General features: G+C 36.8%; 2 protein-coding genes across 5 annotated transcripts; both read left to right on the forward strand.

The window, feature by feature from the left end:
- Positions 1 to 1,485: 1,485 nt before the first annotated feature.
- LOC137955341 (GCN5-related N-acetyltransferase 6, chloroplastic-like) lies at positions 1,486 to 10,851 on the forward strand. Of its 4 annotated transcripts, none has more exons than XM_068802243.1 (9): positions 1,486 to 2,459; positions 4,024 to 4,252; positions 4,356 to 4,408; positions 4,536 to 4,572; positions 6,052 to 6,123; positions 7,857 to 7,961; positions 9,098 to 9,254; positions 9,359 to 9,440; positions 10,548 to 10,851. In XM_068802243.1, exons 1-9 carry the CDS (start codon positions 2,335 to 2,337, stop codon positions 10,588 to 10,590), a joined length of 903 nt encoding a protein of 300 aa, XP_068658344.1. In that variant the 5' UTR covers positions 1,486 to 2,334; the 3' UTR covers positions 10,591 to 10,851. The 4 variants fall into 4 exon arrangements, with proteins under 4 accessions (XP_068658344.1, XP_068658343.1, XP_068658346.1 ...); XM_068802242.1 differs by having other exon boundaries at positions 9,359 to 9,435; positions 10,548 to 10,850; XM_068802245.1 differs by having other exon boundaries at positions 4,159 to 4,252; positions 9,359 to 9,435; positions 10,548 to 10,850.
- A 2,467-nt stretch (positions 10,852 to 13,318) lies between these two features.
- On the forward strand, positions 13,319 to 16,468 carry LOC137955342 (uncharacterized). The gene is made up of 5 exons (XM_068802246.1): positions 13,319 to 13,539; positions 14,929 to 15,098; positions 15,208 to 15,294; positions 15,426 to 15,584; positions 16,063 to 16,468. Exons 1-5 carry the CDS (start codon positions 13,398 to 13,400, stop codon positions 16,159 to 16,161), a joined length of 657 nt encoding a protein of 218 aa, XP_068658347.1. The 5' UTR covers positions 13,319 to 13,397; the 3' UTR covers positions 16,162 to 16,468.
- The last annotated feature ends 81 nt before the right edge of the window (positions 16,469 to 16,549 follow it).

Raw genomic sequence — 16,549 nt, forward strand, 5'->3', positions numbered from 1 at the left:
GGAAAAATTAAACCATCGTCTTCCTCAGCGGCGGGCCATGGCGACGGAGGCGACGCTTTGACGGTACATCGAGAGTGAGAAGAGAGGGAGGAAGCCGAGAGGCCAAGAGACTCCTGTGCTCTGCGATGGAGGTCGAGAGGGAGGAAGGTCGACGGCCGGGGGGGGATGGGGTGAAGAGAGCGAAGACGAGAGGAAGAAGATGGAGCGAAAAAAATTGTCGGGAAACGAAGGCCGAGGGAGAGGGAGAGGAGAATAGTGAATGACGATGAAGAAGCAATGCGCATTGCGTGAGGAAAGTGGTGGATTCGTAAAATAGGTATGAATCAACTTTTTCCCAGTTTAGCCTGAGCGAATAAAATGGTGTAATCTCACTTCAATTCAATTTTTTTTATACTAACGCCATTATTTGATGAACTAGGTAATACGAGGGGAATTCATTCCACTTCATTGTGGACTAACCCCTCTAAGAGAGAAAGTGATTTTATGTTTTCTCAATAATTGTCTATGACAAGTAACATAAAACCATTTTCTCTCTCCTTTTTTTGTGGGTTCCAAACATGGCCCTTGGGCTATGTTTGAAACACAAAAAGAGGAGATAAAAAAAAGGAAAGGAAGAGAAGAGAAAGAGAAAGAGAAAAAATAAATAAAAACAAAAGATGTTTATTTTATCTTATTTGGATGCCCATGGAAAATGAGAAAGAAAATACAAGAAAAATATAGTTTATCTTGTTTGCATACAAGTGAAAGATGAAAAAAATAAAAAAAATATTAATATTTTTTATTATTTTACGATTAAAATTTTACCTCAAGTTTTCATTTCATTTATTTTCTCTCCCAATTCTATAATTTTGTGAGAGAAATTTAATAACTCTCTTATATTGTTATCAATAATTATTTGCTGTTAAACAATAAAAAATATTTTTCTCCCCTTTTTATTTATTTAAATTTATTTTATTTTCCGTGGTTCCTAACAAGTCATTAGTCTTGTTGGTTTTCTGTTGATTATGATTTGAGGTAAAATGCACGTCAAGGAAAGTTGCAACTTGGAACAAATGAAAAAGAAGTTCTTGTAAGCATTACCTCACAATGCCATTCTAGAGAAAGAGATAACACCAATATTGCTAAAGAATACACAAAAGGACGCGCTACTTTTTATCTTATCCGTTATTTCGGACCGATATCTTAGATAGGTCTGGTCCCACATCATTTCGTTTTGACTTTTTTTTAAAAGCTTCGTCCATAACGAATCTATTAAAAAATCGCAATTATTGGCGGGAACCTACGAAACCTCCAGTTGATGCATACTTCGCCATGCCCTCCCACGTCACTCATGAGTCATGTGGATCCTCATTCATATGGTTCCGCCTTTACGTGGAAGGTTCCACGGAAGCCGCCACTGCCACGTGTACTTGACTGAGCGGATATTGTCGGCGTTACCGAGGTAGATACGCAAATCCTTTTTGCCAAAACAACGATTGGCCTTTCTAAAAATTGTGGTCATCGACTGATCTGGCTTCGGCGCTTCGTCTCCCTTTTATTCGTTCCATTTACCCTGGGTACCTGACCATTTGAATTTTGGACCTTTTTAGCTTCGATATTTCGAGCTGTAACGTTTTCTCCTCTCTGTTTTTCTCATGGCTGAGCGTTGCTGTCGTCCTTCTCTTCGGAGCTCCTGCTTTAAAAAATGGCGGACAGCTCATTTTTAACTTAAAAAACTTTTTCTCTTTCTTAGACCTTTAAGTTTCTCTCCATACTTTTTGGTTTTTATGAGTCTCAGTCTCTCAGATGTTCAGTATTTAGAATTTCATGTTTTTTGTTTTTCTTCGTTTTTATTCGTGATTCTGATATCTAAATTAAGGTTTTGCTCGGATTTTCTGGTGACCTTTCCCTTCTCCCCTATTTCCTTAGTAGTATCCGCTCAAAATTCCTTACGTCTAATCTATATTTGAATGAGAAATTTGTGTTGTGTCAGCTCAAATTTCATCCTGGACTTGAGAATCTGAAGGATTGGATAGGAGGCTCCTTTTGCTCAAAATTCCTTACGTCTAATCTATATATGAATGAGAAATTTGTGTTGTCTCAGCTCAAATTTCATCACGGACTTTAGAATCTGAAGGATTGGATAGGAGGCTCCTTTTTTTACTTCGACTCTACTCTCATCTTCTTCATATTTTCGTGTTCTTCTGTTGATAAATGCAGAACATCGATCTCGAAAGACTGGATTTTTATTGTTTCTAAATGTTTTCTCTTTGAACTCTTTATTTGGTGGCATCCGGAGCTGTGCTCGGGGAAGTAGGTGATGACCTCCATTTTGAGGGGAAAATTGACGGAGATATGTTGCTTAGGGGAAGCTTCCTACCTCATTTCCGAATCTGTCCGTCTTCTATAGCTGGACTGCAATCGAAAGCGGCTAAGAGCATTTCCGTGTTCTGCAACGTCAGGGTCTCATATTCATTCGGGTAAAGTGGCACCTTTTTTGGTAGAATTTGGTATGTGTTTTATGCAGAATTCATACTGTAGAGGAAAATCAGTGTCATTACCTGGTAATAGGTTGATTTATCTTTTCTTCTGATTACAAGCGCTCATGTTGATAAGCTCCAGAGTCATGTTCTAGCTGTTGTTAATAAATTATAAGGAACAAGTTGATTCATTATAAAAAAAAAAAACCCTCTTTCCAACCCCATTGGATTGCGGTACATAGATCCTTTTTTTTTTTTTTTTTTACCATTTCCATGGATCGTCTTCTTATGATGAAAACAGGAATGGAAAATATAAAGATATAAAAGTAGTTTTCTTCTGACATAAAATTACTAATACGAACCTATATACACGACTTAATGTGCTTTTGGCTTAACCAGAAATCTTAGTCCAGGCAGTTTCTTATGGTAAGGATGCACAATGTTGAACTGATTTTACTGTTGGGTGTTGAATGCTCAACTGAATCTACCACTGGATACATATTGTTTTGTTAAACTGCAACACTGTTGAATGCTGAACTGAATCTACCACAGGATACCTATTATTTTGTTAAACCGACTACTGCATATGTTCTAATAATGTATAATATAAGAACGTTGCCTTTACTAATTATGTTCTGCCTTTACTAATTATGTTCTAACATTTGAAAATGTGAATGTAAGATACAAGGTTAATAATGATGTAAGAACTTTTCTATGGCAAACTTGTGTTTACCACATTTCTACAATTGGGAAGTGATTATGTAGTAAGTTAAATTGAATGTAAGATTTTGCTAGTAAATTCATTTTACTACTGGTTACCAATCTATTGTGAGACTTTGTAATTAGATTGCTACATATATCTTAGACAGTTAAATTGAATGCAAGATATTAGTAGTAAATTCATTTTACTACTGGTTACTCAATCATATTTTCGAACTTAAAGACTGTTGAAGACCAAGAGTTAATGCAGTTAGAGATTGATGCATCCTTACTATGAAGTATCACCTCATCTCTTATGAAAAAAGTAATGCCTCCTCACCTATGATTTCTCAACAATAGAATGATATACGAACGCAAAAATGGAATGCCAAAATTATAAATTATTATTCTAAAAAGATGTGTTTTGTTTGCTGATATAGAGTTCACTACTATCACATCTGGTTAGTTGAAGCAATTTAATGGAAATGAAGAAGAAATAATCATGTGAAATTGTTGTTCAAGATTGTTTTTTAATTAACTGGATCTGAAAGGGTGGAGATATTTATCTTGTTGAGCAAGTTATTTCAAAAAGAATGAAATTACTCATAGAACTGACTGTCCATTTGGGTTTCAAAGCATTGCACAAATAATTTGAACCTTTTATTTGGTCAGAATATGCCAGGTGGAAGTGATGAAGGTACTTAATACATAAAGTAGTATGCTTCTGATACAATGTCAATCTACCTATTAGTGCCTACAGGCTAGAAGAGGTTGAAAGCTAGTATGTTATAGTAGAACTTATATGTGGCTTTTCCTAGCAAAGCAGTATTTCTCATTCGTTTGAATTTCTTTCTCTTGAGATCAGTAGGGAGGCTTTTCCTGCTTCTTACCACCACTGGAGAATCATTGAAGTTCAGTGCAATGATAGCTCTCACAGTATTCAGCAGTCATCAGTCACCCATAGTAACATATCAAGACTGCCTGAACTCTCTTTTGATAGGCTGCAGCTGAGTGAACAGGAATTATGCAGTAGGGAAAGACGGGCCTTTGGTCGATTTGTTGCTCGTGGAGCTGTATTAGATGAAGAATACTGGGTGTGCCTTTTTTTGGTTCCTGTGTCTTGATAGCTGTATCATTTGTTTGTACTTTGCCTTTTATGAGTGTTTTTAAATGTTTCTGTCATATTTCTCGGGGCAGACAGCGGCATGGCTACGAGCTGAAGCTCATTGGGAGTCCTTATCTTATATGCGGTCAGTTTCTTGTTGATAATCAACATTTCTTTGACATAAGTGCAGTTTCAGTATTCTATTTAGTAATCTTCTGTGGTTTGGTTCGACTTTTTTGTGCATAATAACACTGACACTGTATTATTTCCAGACACATGGATAATTACAAAAGGAAGTTTGCTGAACAGGTTAAATTTCTGAATTGTCACTTGCCAGACAAATTTTTTTAAGCTTGAAGCCCATTGTATTTGATGAATTTTTTTTCTGCATCTTATGCTTTTATTTGGTGTTTGCAAGTGAGTTTGTGCATGGCCATATACTTGAACTCTGTGTCTTTCGAGTATTATAAATGGTTGCATCTATTAAAAGTTGAATGAGAATGATGTCACAAACATGCTTTTCCTGACTACCCAGCACAGACTCCTTACTGATAGTGATGAATTCTCAATTAATTTGCATGGAAGCACTTCATTAAAACACAAGTAGATTGACCAATACAATGGAGAGAACATGCAGGGATTCAGGGAAACACTTGGGAGTAAACTTTTTGAAATGTGTCAACTGCTTTATCCCTTAGTTCCCTCTTAATCATAGCCACTTGTCCGAGTGCAATGTTCTCTATGCCTTTTGAAAGAGGACTACTGAATTAAGGTCGTATCATTTTAAAAGAAAACTATTTCCCTTGAATGGGTGAATGATGCTTCTAAGTGTTCTTAAAAAGTACATGGTTCGGAACCCCATTGAGCCCATCTTCTGGATGATAATGATGTAGGATTAAAAGCATAGTATAATATGCATGGCTACTTTATCCATTCAATAGAAAAATATTGTGGCTTTTTGTGATGGAAAACATGCTTTAAGTGGGTGGTTATCTGTCTTTCTTTGATTTCATGGGGATTTCAAATATTTCAAAAAGAAGTTATAAAAGAAGGAAGTTAACATTAAACCTTATGCTCCCTAGTTGTCTTTTATCTTTACTTCCCTTTTCTCTTATTTTATTTTCAATTTTTTTAACGAATCCTTTTCTCTCTCTCTTTCTCTCTCTCTCTACTTGTTTTTTTTTTTTTTTTTGATAAAGATGTATTTATATTAACAAGAGAAAATAATTACAAAGGAAGAGTGAGTAGATCCCTCACAACAAGAGATTGCAGGGACGCTCTCTGTTTGGTTAACACATCTGCAGCCGAATTTGCAGATCTCGGAATGTGAGACCAAATACATCTCTCTCTACTTGTTCTTCATTTTGACTATTTGAAGGCCATAGTATGGTCCTTAATAAACTTGATAACTGTTTCCTACTATTAGTGGTGTTCAATTTTGTAATTTTGCAGTAATTTAGGTGAAACCTGGAATGCATTCTCTTGACAGCTTTGTCCATAATTCTTCCCGAACAAGAGAAGATGCTAATTTGCTGTCTCTGAAAACTAAAATTATCTCTGAGAAATCCCTGCAGCAAATTGCATTGGCTAAGAAACACTTGATTAGCATATAGGTGCCTGTCTCAAGATCTTTATGCTGTATGAACTATGAAACTCAGTTGACATATCTTTGTGAGTAACCACTGGATGAATCTTTTTAAGTATAGTATCCTATATTCATTAAGCGTAATTTTGATCAACTTCTTGGCTAGTCTGGTGACATTTTTTTCCATTTATGGCCTATCACAGGAGTTTTATGCACTGAAGCACCGATGCTCTGGGAGGCATGGCAACTCACTGAAGTGTTCTTGCCTTGTTGCAGTATGTTCTAGACATAAACCCATTATGTTTGAAAGATCTTTAAATCTGGGTTGAACTTTGAGATCCCCCTGTCCCCTAACCACTCTATTTGTCTGTTATTATATGTTTGTGAACAGATTATCTGGTTGTTGTGATGATTATCAAGACCTTTGGATATTTTTATACTCATTACTGATTTCACTGTTACCCGTAAGCTTCTCATAAGCATTTAGTAAAAAAGAAGAAAACTTATCGTGTGCCTTTTTTTTTCTTTTTCTTGAACAAGGCAATATCATTAAGGACAAAGGCTGAAAATAGCAACAGACTAAGGATGGGGGTTCTGAACAATGAGGAATTGATGATGAACCCCTTCCTTAGCCAAATTACTGGTGATTCCATTATACCCATGTTAATATTGTCAGAGCTAGGTGGTTCCGGTCCACCTGGGTTAGGTTCCGTCTACCCCTAGTCCATTGATGGGTTAGGTACTTGGCTTTCCGCACTTAACAAACCGGTCTGTTGAGTTGTATTGGCTAGGCGTTTGACAAATATGAGACAAGTTACAATCAACATTACTGGCAAGATTACAGATCTCATAAAAAAAAGCATTCCAATGCCTTCAAGGAGGCTTTCTAAACTTCTTGCTCCAGCTAATGACTGATGTTTATTCGGCTTCCACCGAAGGCTCTGAGAAGTGCTCCTGATACAGCCTCAGCCTCTGCAAAACAGCACTGATCTCTGCTGATTCGAGTCAGAATGGCCTGAAGGTCCTGTGTAAGTGAGAGCTTTCTGAACACACCACCCAAACTAGACACTCCTGGGTCACCCTGGAGCACTTGTTGAAATTGAGTTTGATGCGGTGCTGCTTTGGGAGGGTCCACTCAACATCCTGAGCCATGCAAGGATCCAACATGTTACCAACCAGCCACAAATCGCTGCCGTTTAAACTTCCTGGGATAACTTCGAACTTGGGCATAGTCAAGCCCAAAACACCCTGATTCGTGATGTTCTCGATTAGCTTAGAAATGGGCGAGCAGTTGCTGTTGAAGTGCTTGTTGTTTCTTTCATTCCAGATGCCCCAAGGATGTATGTCACACAAGCTTTTCCCACTGCTTGCCCAAGAAGGCCATCTTGCACGAGATTCTTTGCTGGATAAAGCCACCAAAAGAACAGGGAAAGGGGCCTTGTAGATTGCATTGGGCAAGTGAGCCCAGATTTAATGTGTGGTAGTGCAGTGCAACAAATTATGATCATTAGATTCATGACATACTAATGTTTAGATGCTCAAAGCAACAGTGGTTCTGCTTCAACCTAGATTGTCCAATGTGAGGATGCTGCCTCTGGCAGCACTCAAGATAAAAAAAATTACCTTAGGGGGGCCATCAAGACTCCATGCCATGTAAGCCTGATGGTTAGAACTTTACCTTGCCCTTGTTACCTGCCTTGACTGAAAAGTAAAGAAAAGAAAAGAAAAGAAATTGAACATATTATGGTTAAGGTTTCATCAGAAAGATGTCAAAACTAGGAGCTTATCTATGTTTGTTATTGATCATTTGGTGCATTACCTGGGCTTTGACTGGTCCCATGTGTGTGTATAGCAAGCACATCGTTAAGAAAATAATTGTGAGCTAGATGCATTTTTTTCCATTTTCTTTTCTTATATATGGTTCCTGCACAACATATATCACCTTTGCCTGCCCTAGCGTTACTTGTAAGTGGAGTGAGGTAGGTTTAACAGGATTTCTGCCATTCAGGTAAAAAAGGAAGACAAAAATGTGAGGCGTACTGTTTTGAACAGTGTTGTAGGAACCCTTGACCTAAGCATCAAGCAGTTTTTGCATGGAGAAACCTTCCCTGGGGTAAGCTGCGAAGTGAATTTTGTTAAATTCATTCATTTGTGTCACTTTTCTTGGGACTAATTTTGGCAGGAAACTGGATGTCATGAACAATAGACAAGATTCGTCTGAGGGTCCCACAGTTTACATTAAAAAACAGCCTTTATGTTTAACATATCAGCATTGACACATTAAACTTTCTGGTTTAGTTTCATGTAAAGAGGACATATAGAATGGGAAATATAAGGAGATTAGGGTCACTTAAGTATTGCACTTGATCAGCATTATAAATAGAGTTTGGGGGACGTTCACATTCCCCAAAGCAGCTCATCTCTTCAGCTTTTGCCTCTCCATATTCTCTCCTTCTCATTCTCTCTCTTCAACTCTCTCTCTCTTCTTACTTTTTACAAAAACAAAAAAAAAAAAATATTTTTTTTTTGAGTCTTGTAGGTAAAGGAAAATTGACGCAATATTGGTTAACCAGTTACTGCCATAGTAATAGTTAATATCTAGTGACAGAGAGCAGCAAAGCTAAGTTAAGTTCTGGTTAAAATAAAAGGTTCCTTTTTTTTCTGTAAGAAAGAAAATGTTTTTAACAATGATAACTATAATAGTAACCAAAATGGTTTTTATAAAGTTATAGTAACCATATGTGGTTATGTTGTTTATTGGTTTCTTGAAGTAAAAAGTTTTATAATTAGTTTCTTGAAGCAAAAAACTTTATAATTAGTTTCTCTGAAAGGCAGAAATATGGTTTCTGAGAGAAAAAGGTTGATGCTAATTTTCAGCTTTTGGATCAATTTCTTACTTTTATTATACTATTATTATAGTTATTATTAGTTTCTTGCAAAAAAAATTATAATCAGTTTCTCTGAAAGGCAGAAATGTGTTTCTGAGAGAAAAAATCGATGCTAATATTCAGTTTGTGGTATCACTTTCTTACTTTTGCTGAAAAATTATATAATCAAAGAAAATGAAATGAAAAAGAATTTATTGAAGGGAAATAAAATGAATATCTTTTAACAGGCAGCATTATTTTTAAAGGAAAAGGAAGAAGATTGAGTGATTGTAAATGGAAGGTGTTACCTGTTTGTATAATGAAACTTGCTGGTGAATAGAATTTTTGGCTGCTCATAACCATGGTCTTACCTTGTTTCCAGGAATTGAAGAAGGCCAATGCTGTGCTTGTGAGCCATGAAGCATATGGTGCTCACCAATATGCCTATGTTGCCAATCTCTGTGTCGCAAAGTATGCCCGTCGTCAAGGCATAGCAACCAATATGTTGTATCTAGCCAGTGACATGGCCATATCCACAGGTATTTTTTCTTCTCTCCCTTTAAGGTTGAATAGTGTGTTATCTTCATTTTAATTTGTAACTTCATTTATGGCCATGTTCCTTATTTTATCTTGTCATTGACAGGCATGAAGCAATTATTTGTTCATGTCAACATAGACAATAAACCCGCTCAAGAACTGTACAGGAAAGCTGGCTTTCAGGTTAGGTATCATATAATACAAATTCTAATTTTGAGCAATGAATATATGTTTCAAAAGTGTTTATTCTTTGTGATTTTGTTAGAAATCCCAAACTTGGTAACTCAAAACTTCTAAATTATTGCTTTTCCTTCAAATTGACAAGTTGAATCCAGTTCTGACCCAAATAGTGACTGGCCAATTTAGGATACTTCCCCTATGAACCCAAGATATTCCAAGCCTAAACTGTGTGGGACTTTGCCCTCATTAAGAGTCTTAAGACCCCCTCTCATGTCTAGGGTCAGTAGGATTGACAGACTGGCCTGCGACATGGATTACATGACCTGGTTTAATTGCAATTGAACCTAGCTCTGATACCATGATAAGTTGGTTCCAGTTCTGACTAGCCAATTTTAGGAGGGCTGCTTCCCTACCTAGAATCTCAAAAAATGATGTGAGACAGTTACCCACATTAAACTAAATATTTGCTACTGGAATCACTGGTTCCACTTGCAATCACTGGTAACATATTGGTTGAAGGTCGTTTTGTTCTTTTTTATATTTTTGGATAAGAGTAAGGGACAAGGTGGTGTTTGATCTCTTTTATATGTGAAAGATCTTTTGCACCCCTATGTGATTTTCTACTCTGTTAAGCTTAAAAACCAAAGCATCTGACTTTTTCGCCATGCTGTTTGCTGATATGCAAAGTGCAATGCTATATTTTCTAAGATGTGGTGAGATTATAGTTTAGAAAAGGTGTTTTAAAATTTTGTAATCGGTGCTGTATTTATTTGTTTTTCTTGTTCACTGTACACGATTTGTAAATGTCCTCACATTAAGAGCTATTTCATATCAATCATTTTATTGCAATACGAAGTTCAAAGCATAATCCACAGCATGCTGGTTGCAGTACTTTTTCATGTAGACCTTCTCACATTAAGAGCTATTTCATATCAATCATTTTATTGCAATATGAAGTTCAAAGCATAATCCACAGCATGCTGGTTGCAGTACTTTACCATGTAGACCAATGGCTTTTAACATGTTATATTGGTGTATTTTGGTTCTTGGTGCTGCAGAGTTCAACTATTTCTTCGGTTCTCTCTCTCATATTGGTGTATCTTGAACTCCTGCAGGTTGTTGAGGCGGCTCCTCCCTCAAAAGATCAAAGACTTCTGATGTGCGTAGAGCTGTGAATGATTGATTGTAGCCTTGAAACAATACTATTGTGTGCATATAACTTTAGTCCATGTCTTGTACAAGTTGCTGACTTTGTCAATACAGGGTCCCAAAGGGAAGTTTTTGTTACCACTTGGCCTACTGTAGCTTAGCTCCTTGAACCAGTATATAAACATGGTAATATAAAGATATGGTGTATTTGTGTGCATTAAACTGATCTATTAGTGTCGTAGTGTATTGCATTTCTGACCAAGAACTGATGTCAATAGCCCTAAAATATGTTCAATGTTCTTTTAGAAGCAAGTTTCGCTGCACCACCATCTGTTTGTCAGTAGCCTAAAAGAGTTTGCCTTAGTAGAGCTCAGGTTTACTCCATTTCTTATAGAAATAAAATGATCTCTAGTTTTCTTGTTTGTAATTAGTTTTGTCCTGTGGGTTGCTCAAAGTTAAACATCTATGCGAGTTTTTGCCTTCTTGCTCAGGCCAATGGGGGAAGCATTCCCTGCTAGCTCGGGGTAAGAAAATGCTATTATTTTCAGTTGTAGACAAAGTGATAGAAGAACAAGAGATGGAGTTTAAATTGAAAAATTGAGGTTTACATGTCAGGATCTTTGAAGATTATTTTCATTTCCTGATTGATTTCATACATCGAAGAGGGAACATATAGTCCTGTAAGTGATAATAAATGCAAAAATATAATAATGCCCTTATTCCTATTTTACATATATATATGTTAACATCCCCCCCTTAAATTGTTGTTGGTTAGTCAACCAACAACAATTTGCCAACCAAAAATTGATGCCTTGAGTCATTGCTTTGGTGAAGACATCGGCAACTTGGAGATCCGAATAAATTTAAAGAAGAGATATCACCCGACTCTCCAAGATATCTTGGATATAATGACAATCAACCTCAATGTGCTTAGTGTGTTCATGGAAAACGGGATTGGTGGCAATCTGAATAGCACTAGTGTTATCAGCATGAAGAGGGGGTAGAAGTAGTCTGAGGAAAGTCAAGCTTTGAAAGAAGACCATGTAGCCATACAATCTCATAACAACCAGTAGACATGGCACGGTACTCAGCCTCAGTAGAGGATTTTGAAATACGATCATGTTTCTTACATTTCCAAGAAATTAAAGCATCACCTAAAAATATACACCAACCTGTAGTAAATCGATGTATCTCTGGACACCTAACCCAAGTAGCATCACTATAAGCAACAAGTTAAAGGGATGAGCCGGTAGGAAAGAATAACCCACGAGTAGGAGAACCTCGAAGATAGTGAATAATGTGTCGAACTACAACAATATGGAGATACCGATGAGAGGACATAAACTGATTGACCTGATGAATTGCATATGAGATATCGGGATGGATAGTGGTCAAGTAGATGAAACTCCCAACCAAGTGCCGATAGAGAGTATGGTCATCTAGAAGGTCCCCTTCATCTTTCCTGTATTTGACATTGACCTCCATAGGAGAATCAACCGAAGAAGTGTCCTCCAAACCAGCTAAGGTAATAATATCTTGAATATACTTATGCTGGTTTATGAAAATATCATTGGCTTGATGATGTATTTCTAGTCCTAAGAAGTAGGTGAGCCGGCCAAGATATTTCATATGAAAAGTGGCATACAACAGCTGTTGAACCTTAGTAATCAAACCACAGTCAATGCCAGTGATTATAATATCATCCACATAAACCAAGAGAAGGACTATACCCGATGCAGACTTGTGGAAGAAAAGAGAAGAATCATATAGACTTTGTGTAAACCTGAAGGTAAGAAGCAAACTGCAAAACTTCTCGAACCAAGCCCGAGGAGCTTACTTGAGTCCATATAAAAAATGCCTTAGCTTACAAACATCATGAGGAGAAGAAGTAGTCATATTACAGGGAAGCTTCATGTAGATCTCTTCTTGAGGTCACCGTGAAGAAAGACGTTCTTCACATCCATTTGATGACAGTTATCATGACTGGGAAACAGCAATAGCTAAGATAGTTCGAACCGTGGTCATTTTGGCAACATGAGCAAATGTATCTTCATAATTTATCCCATATTCTTGTTTGTTGCCTAGAGCTACTAGGCGAGCTTTGTGCCGATCCAAAGAGCCATCAGAGCAAAGTTTTACAGAGAAAACTGATACGTTGTGACTGAGACACTACGGAAGGTGAAGGAGACCGAAAAACAAATATCTCCTAGAACAGACCACATTTGCTTAGAGTTGCTTTCCTCAAAGATGAAAATATATTCACGGGAGTTGAGGTAGTTCTAAAAATGATTTGTTGGTTTATTATCTTAATTGGCAATCAAATTCACATAGAACATGAGGCAAATACATTAACTCGAAAATCACTTAAATCAATTTTAAGGAAACAACTAGACTTGAAAATATAGATTAATTACACTAATTCCTAATAATTATTAGTCCACCATATACATGTATAAGTGTGCTTGGACATTAATTCTATATTATAATTTGGTCATTTTATTTTTTCCTTCTTATGTAGTAAATAAATACAAGTAGGCTTTTTTCTCATTAATTAATCTATTATTTTCACTTAATCTACTCGTGTCCTTTAATTATTAAGATTGATTTACTTTTGTTAGCAAGTTCATTTGCCATGAGTTGTGCATGGGCATCACACATTTGGGGCCCCATGCTCAGACGCCGGTTAGAGATAGAGCAAGGTCGAGCTGATATCAGGTGAGTGGTGGAACTTGGAAGAGATTTTCGGTGCTATTTGAATTTTTCTCTGAACAGTTCGTGCACTTGAGTTTCTTCGCTTGTAACTTCTAATCCCTGCTATGGTTGTAGATTTGGGACTCTCTTTTTCTCATCGCCCTTTAGCCTTTTTCGAATCTTCCATTCATGAGTTCTCGCTACGCCGAACTTCCAAACGAACGGGACATGCGTTTGCGCCATCTTGTCCCTGTCATAAGAGTACGCGTAAGTCCCCAGAATTCCATTTTTTTCTCTTGCTTCATACACATTTGTGCTTCGCTTTATGGAAGGGTAATTTAAATAGTTTGAGGCAGACCAAGGGAAGGAAAGGCGTTATTGTATTTCCAGTAGTGGAACTTTTTCCGGTCTTTTAGGATTCCGATATTGGTGATAAGGTGCTGGTTTTTGGAGAGCTGGCGGAGATTCGTTTGCATGTTTGTAGCGCTGCACTTAACTCTGTGGATTCTGTTATTTTAGGATTTTCCAACAGTAATCAGGTTCAACAAATTTTCGTGAAAAATTGTTGTACTTGTAGCGGTTCTACATAATTGTGATACTTTATGCGCTTTGGCAACTCGGAGGAAAATCTTAGTGAAATACAGTGAAACAGTTTGTTGCGTCTGTCTCTGTTTTATTGCTGTGAGTTCTGAGATATCAATCTGCAGTGAGTTGTCTGATAGTCGATTTGTCCTTCTGGTTTGGTTGGTTATTCAATACTTCAGATAGAGCGAATTGGCTGGAGCGAAATCAAGTGCTTTTTTTTTCTTTGTTGTAATTTTCTGATTTGACTGATTTCCTTTTGCCCTTTCTCATGTTTTAAAAAGTATGAGGAATATTTTCTTTGTTAAGACTAAGTTCGGTTAGTTTATTTCTTTTAAGTTTTACTTGGCTATTGCACCATGGAATACCTTTTGGTGTCCTATGACACTTCATGCTTGGTGTAGTTTGTTAAGGCTCAATTTGTTGGGCCATATTAGCTACGCATCCTCCTTGTTTTCTTGTATTTGGACTCATGTTCCAAGATCAACAAATTCTGTGGCTGACTCTGTAGCTAAAAATGGAGTTTCCCTACAATCTCTTATTGTAACAGGAATGCTTCTCTAATATATGCTTTTATCTCAATAAAGCTCATCAGCTTCAAAAAAAAAAAAAAAAACTCACTTCAGTCGTCAACTGAGGCAAATTTATCTAATATTTATTTTTTATATTTTAACTATTATTATTTTTCATGAAGTGGTGGAAACATATTGCTGAATGCCATATGCCTTATAGTATATGTAGCTAAGAAATAAGGACCTTGTAGACATGTGATTCTCTAAGTGATGGCTGAATTACATGTCACAGAAAGCTCATAGCTTGACCTTGGGAAGCTTTCTCCATTAAATAAAATAAATGGCTAAAATTTGGGGATCTCGTGTTGGCTTTGGCACTATTTTGTTGAGTTTTCTAAGCTACACTCTTTCACTCACTTTTCTGAAGACATTTTCTGAATATCTTTTTCTATTTTTGAGAGTTGTCCCTTGGAGAACAAAGTTACAGTTTCATCGTTCTGTTGAGGTAAGTGTGCTGTTATCTTCCTTGAGTTGATATATACCATTGATTTCTTTTTTGTAGGTAGAGTCATTTGGCAACATGCAGATCATGAAAAATCTTCTTCCTTCATAGGAGGAGATAATGATAGCATTGTATCAAAGAAAGTGTTCTTTGGGATTCCCAGGGCCACTGATTCATCATCTTCCGGTGGCAGTCAAGATGATTCAGAAGTTTCTTCTGACCAGACAAAGGCATGCAATGTATTTGTTTATGAAATATATCCTACATAATGATATGTCTGCATTTTTTTTTCCTGTTACCTTTTTTGGATTGAACATTCTTGTTTATTTTGAAATGCAGACGTCTTTTGGATACACAAGAAAGGATGTTTTGCTCATTGGTCTAGGATTAACTGTGGCAGGCATTGGTTTGAAAAGTGGGCTAGAGGTCTCTACTCATTGTCCATCTCTACTCATCCGCTTACTAAATTTTTCATGCTTCATTTCTGGTTATTGTTTCTGTGCCAGAATTAAAATTTTATGTTTCTGTGGCTGATCTTTCTCTTTCTATTGTTTCAGTCTGCTGGATTTGACCAAATGCAAGCGGGCAATGTGGTGCAGTTGGTGTTGGTTTTGGGTTTGACTGTTGGCTGGATATCAACATACATTTTTAGAGTTTCAAACAAAGATATGACATATGCTAAGCAGCTTCAAGACTATGAAAACAAAGTCATGCAGGTCTAGTGGTTAATTTATATGCTAGTTTTTGCTCCTGTGTACTAGTCTAGTGTTCATCTTAACAAGCTCTTGCATTTGCCTCATTGTTACATGTTGCTCATAAAGCTATAACGGATAGAAAAAAAGATACCTGATATGCTTCATTTGAATGAACTTGAGGCTTGAGTTATCTTATGAGCATGTTTATCCTATGATTCTAAATATACTTCTGTGTAGTTTAAAGTTTTTCCTCCATTAGTTACTGCAGTTGGTCCTGTGTAGAATGGTAAGAGTCCTGTATCAGGTTGTGTTTCTGTAGCAGTTGCAGGACCATCTCGATTGGACTTCATCGAATCTCATCTGTAGTAATAACTTTCAATCTTCCATTGCAAATAATGGTCCCAAACCCTGGATAGCTTGAACTTACGGGGATTTAGTTCCTAAGGTTTTGATCCAAATGGAGCCTTATTTAGAACTGATTAATATCTTCATATTGCAGAAGCGATTAGAGGGTCTAACAGAGGCAGAGCTTGAAGCATTATTGGAGCAAGTTGAGGAAGAAAAGAGACGACAAGTAAGTGGCGAACAGGTTCAATAAGACTCAAATCTTTTTGTACAGATGCCAGCATACTCAGCTTGCAAAAGCTATATGTACAATCTAAGATAGTTTAAAAGATCTTTGCCCTGTGCATAGTTTATCATGATTTCAGTCTTTCCAGTCCCAGGGATGTATACCTACCACTTCCTATACAAAGACATCTTCTGTAGTGCGACTTAAGATCATTAATGCTGAACTGAGAGGCATATTCTCAAGCTAAAAACCCCTGTTGAAAGTGTCCTACAATAATTTTTTTTTGTATTTTGGTTCATCCAATTTGACTTGACATGACCTACCTGTTTTCCTACTTGGTGGAAACGGGTTTAGTTTTATGTCAAATCACTGTATTGCCTTTATCAAGAGGTTGGCTAGAATGGCATATATCAAT

The sequence above is a fragment of the Aristolochia californica genome, unplaced genomic scaffold, assembly GCF_029961685.1.
Source record: "Aristolochia californica isolate CCGP_79_NKW_82.1479 unplaced genomic scaffold, dmAriCali1.0.hap1 SCAF_2, whole genome shotgun sequence".
Classification (NCBI taxonomy): domain Eukaryota; kingdom Viridiplantae; phylum Streptophyta; class Magnoliopsida; order Piperales; family Aristolochiaceae; genus Aristolochia; species Aristolochia californica.

Bases quoted from the DNA above. Each gene is read 5' to 3' on its own strand.
- LOC137955341 (XM_068802242.1), top strand. From the start codon at position 2,335: ATGTTGCTTAGGGGAAGCTTCCTACCTCATTTCCGAATCTGTCCGTCT. The intron at 2,460-4,023 runs GTAAAGTGGCAC...TCTTGAGATCAG, and splicing joins AGGGTCTCATATTCATTCGG to TAGGGAGGCTTTTCCTGCTT. The intron at 9,436-10,547 runs GTTAGGTATCAT...GAACTCCTGCAG, and splicing joins ACAGGAAAGCTGGCTTTCAG to GTTGTTGAGGCGGCTCCTCC.
- LOC137955342 (XM_068802246.1), top strand. From the start codon at position 13,398: ATGGTTGTAGATTTGGGACTCTCTTTTTCTCATCGCCCTTTAGCCTTT. The intron at 15,099-15,207 runs GCATGCAATGTA...TTTGAAATGCAG, and splicing joins TTTCTTCTGACCAGACAAAG to ACGTCTTTTGGATACACAAG. The intron at 15,295-15,425 runs GTCTCTACTCAT...CTATTGTTTCAG, and splicing joins GTTTGAAAAGTGGGCTAGAG to TCTGCTGGATTTGACCAAAT.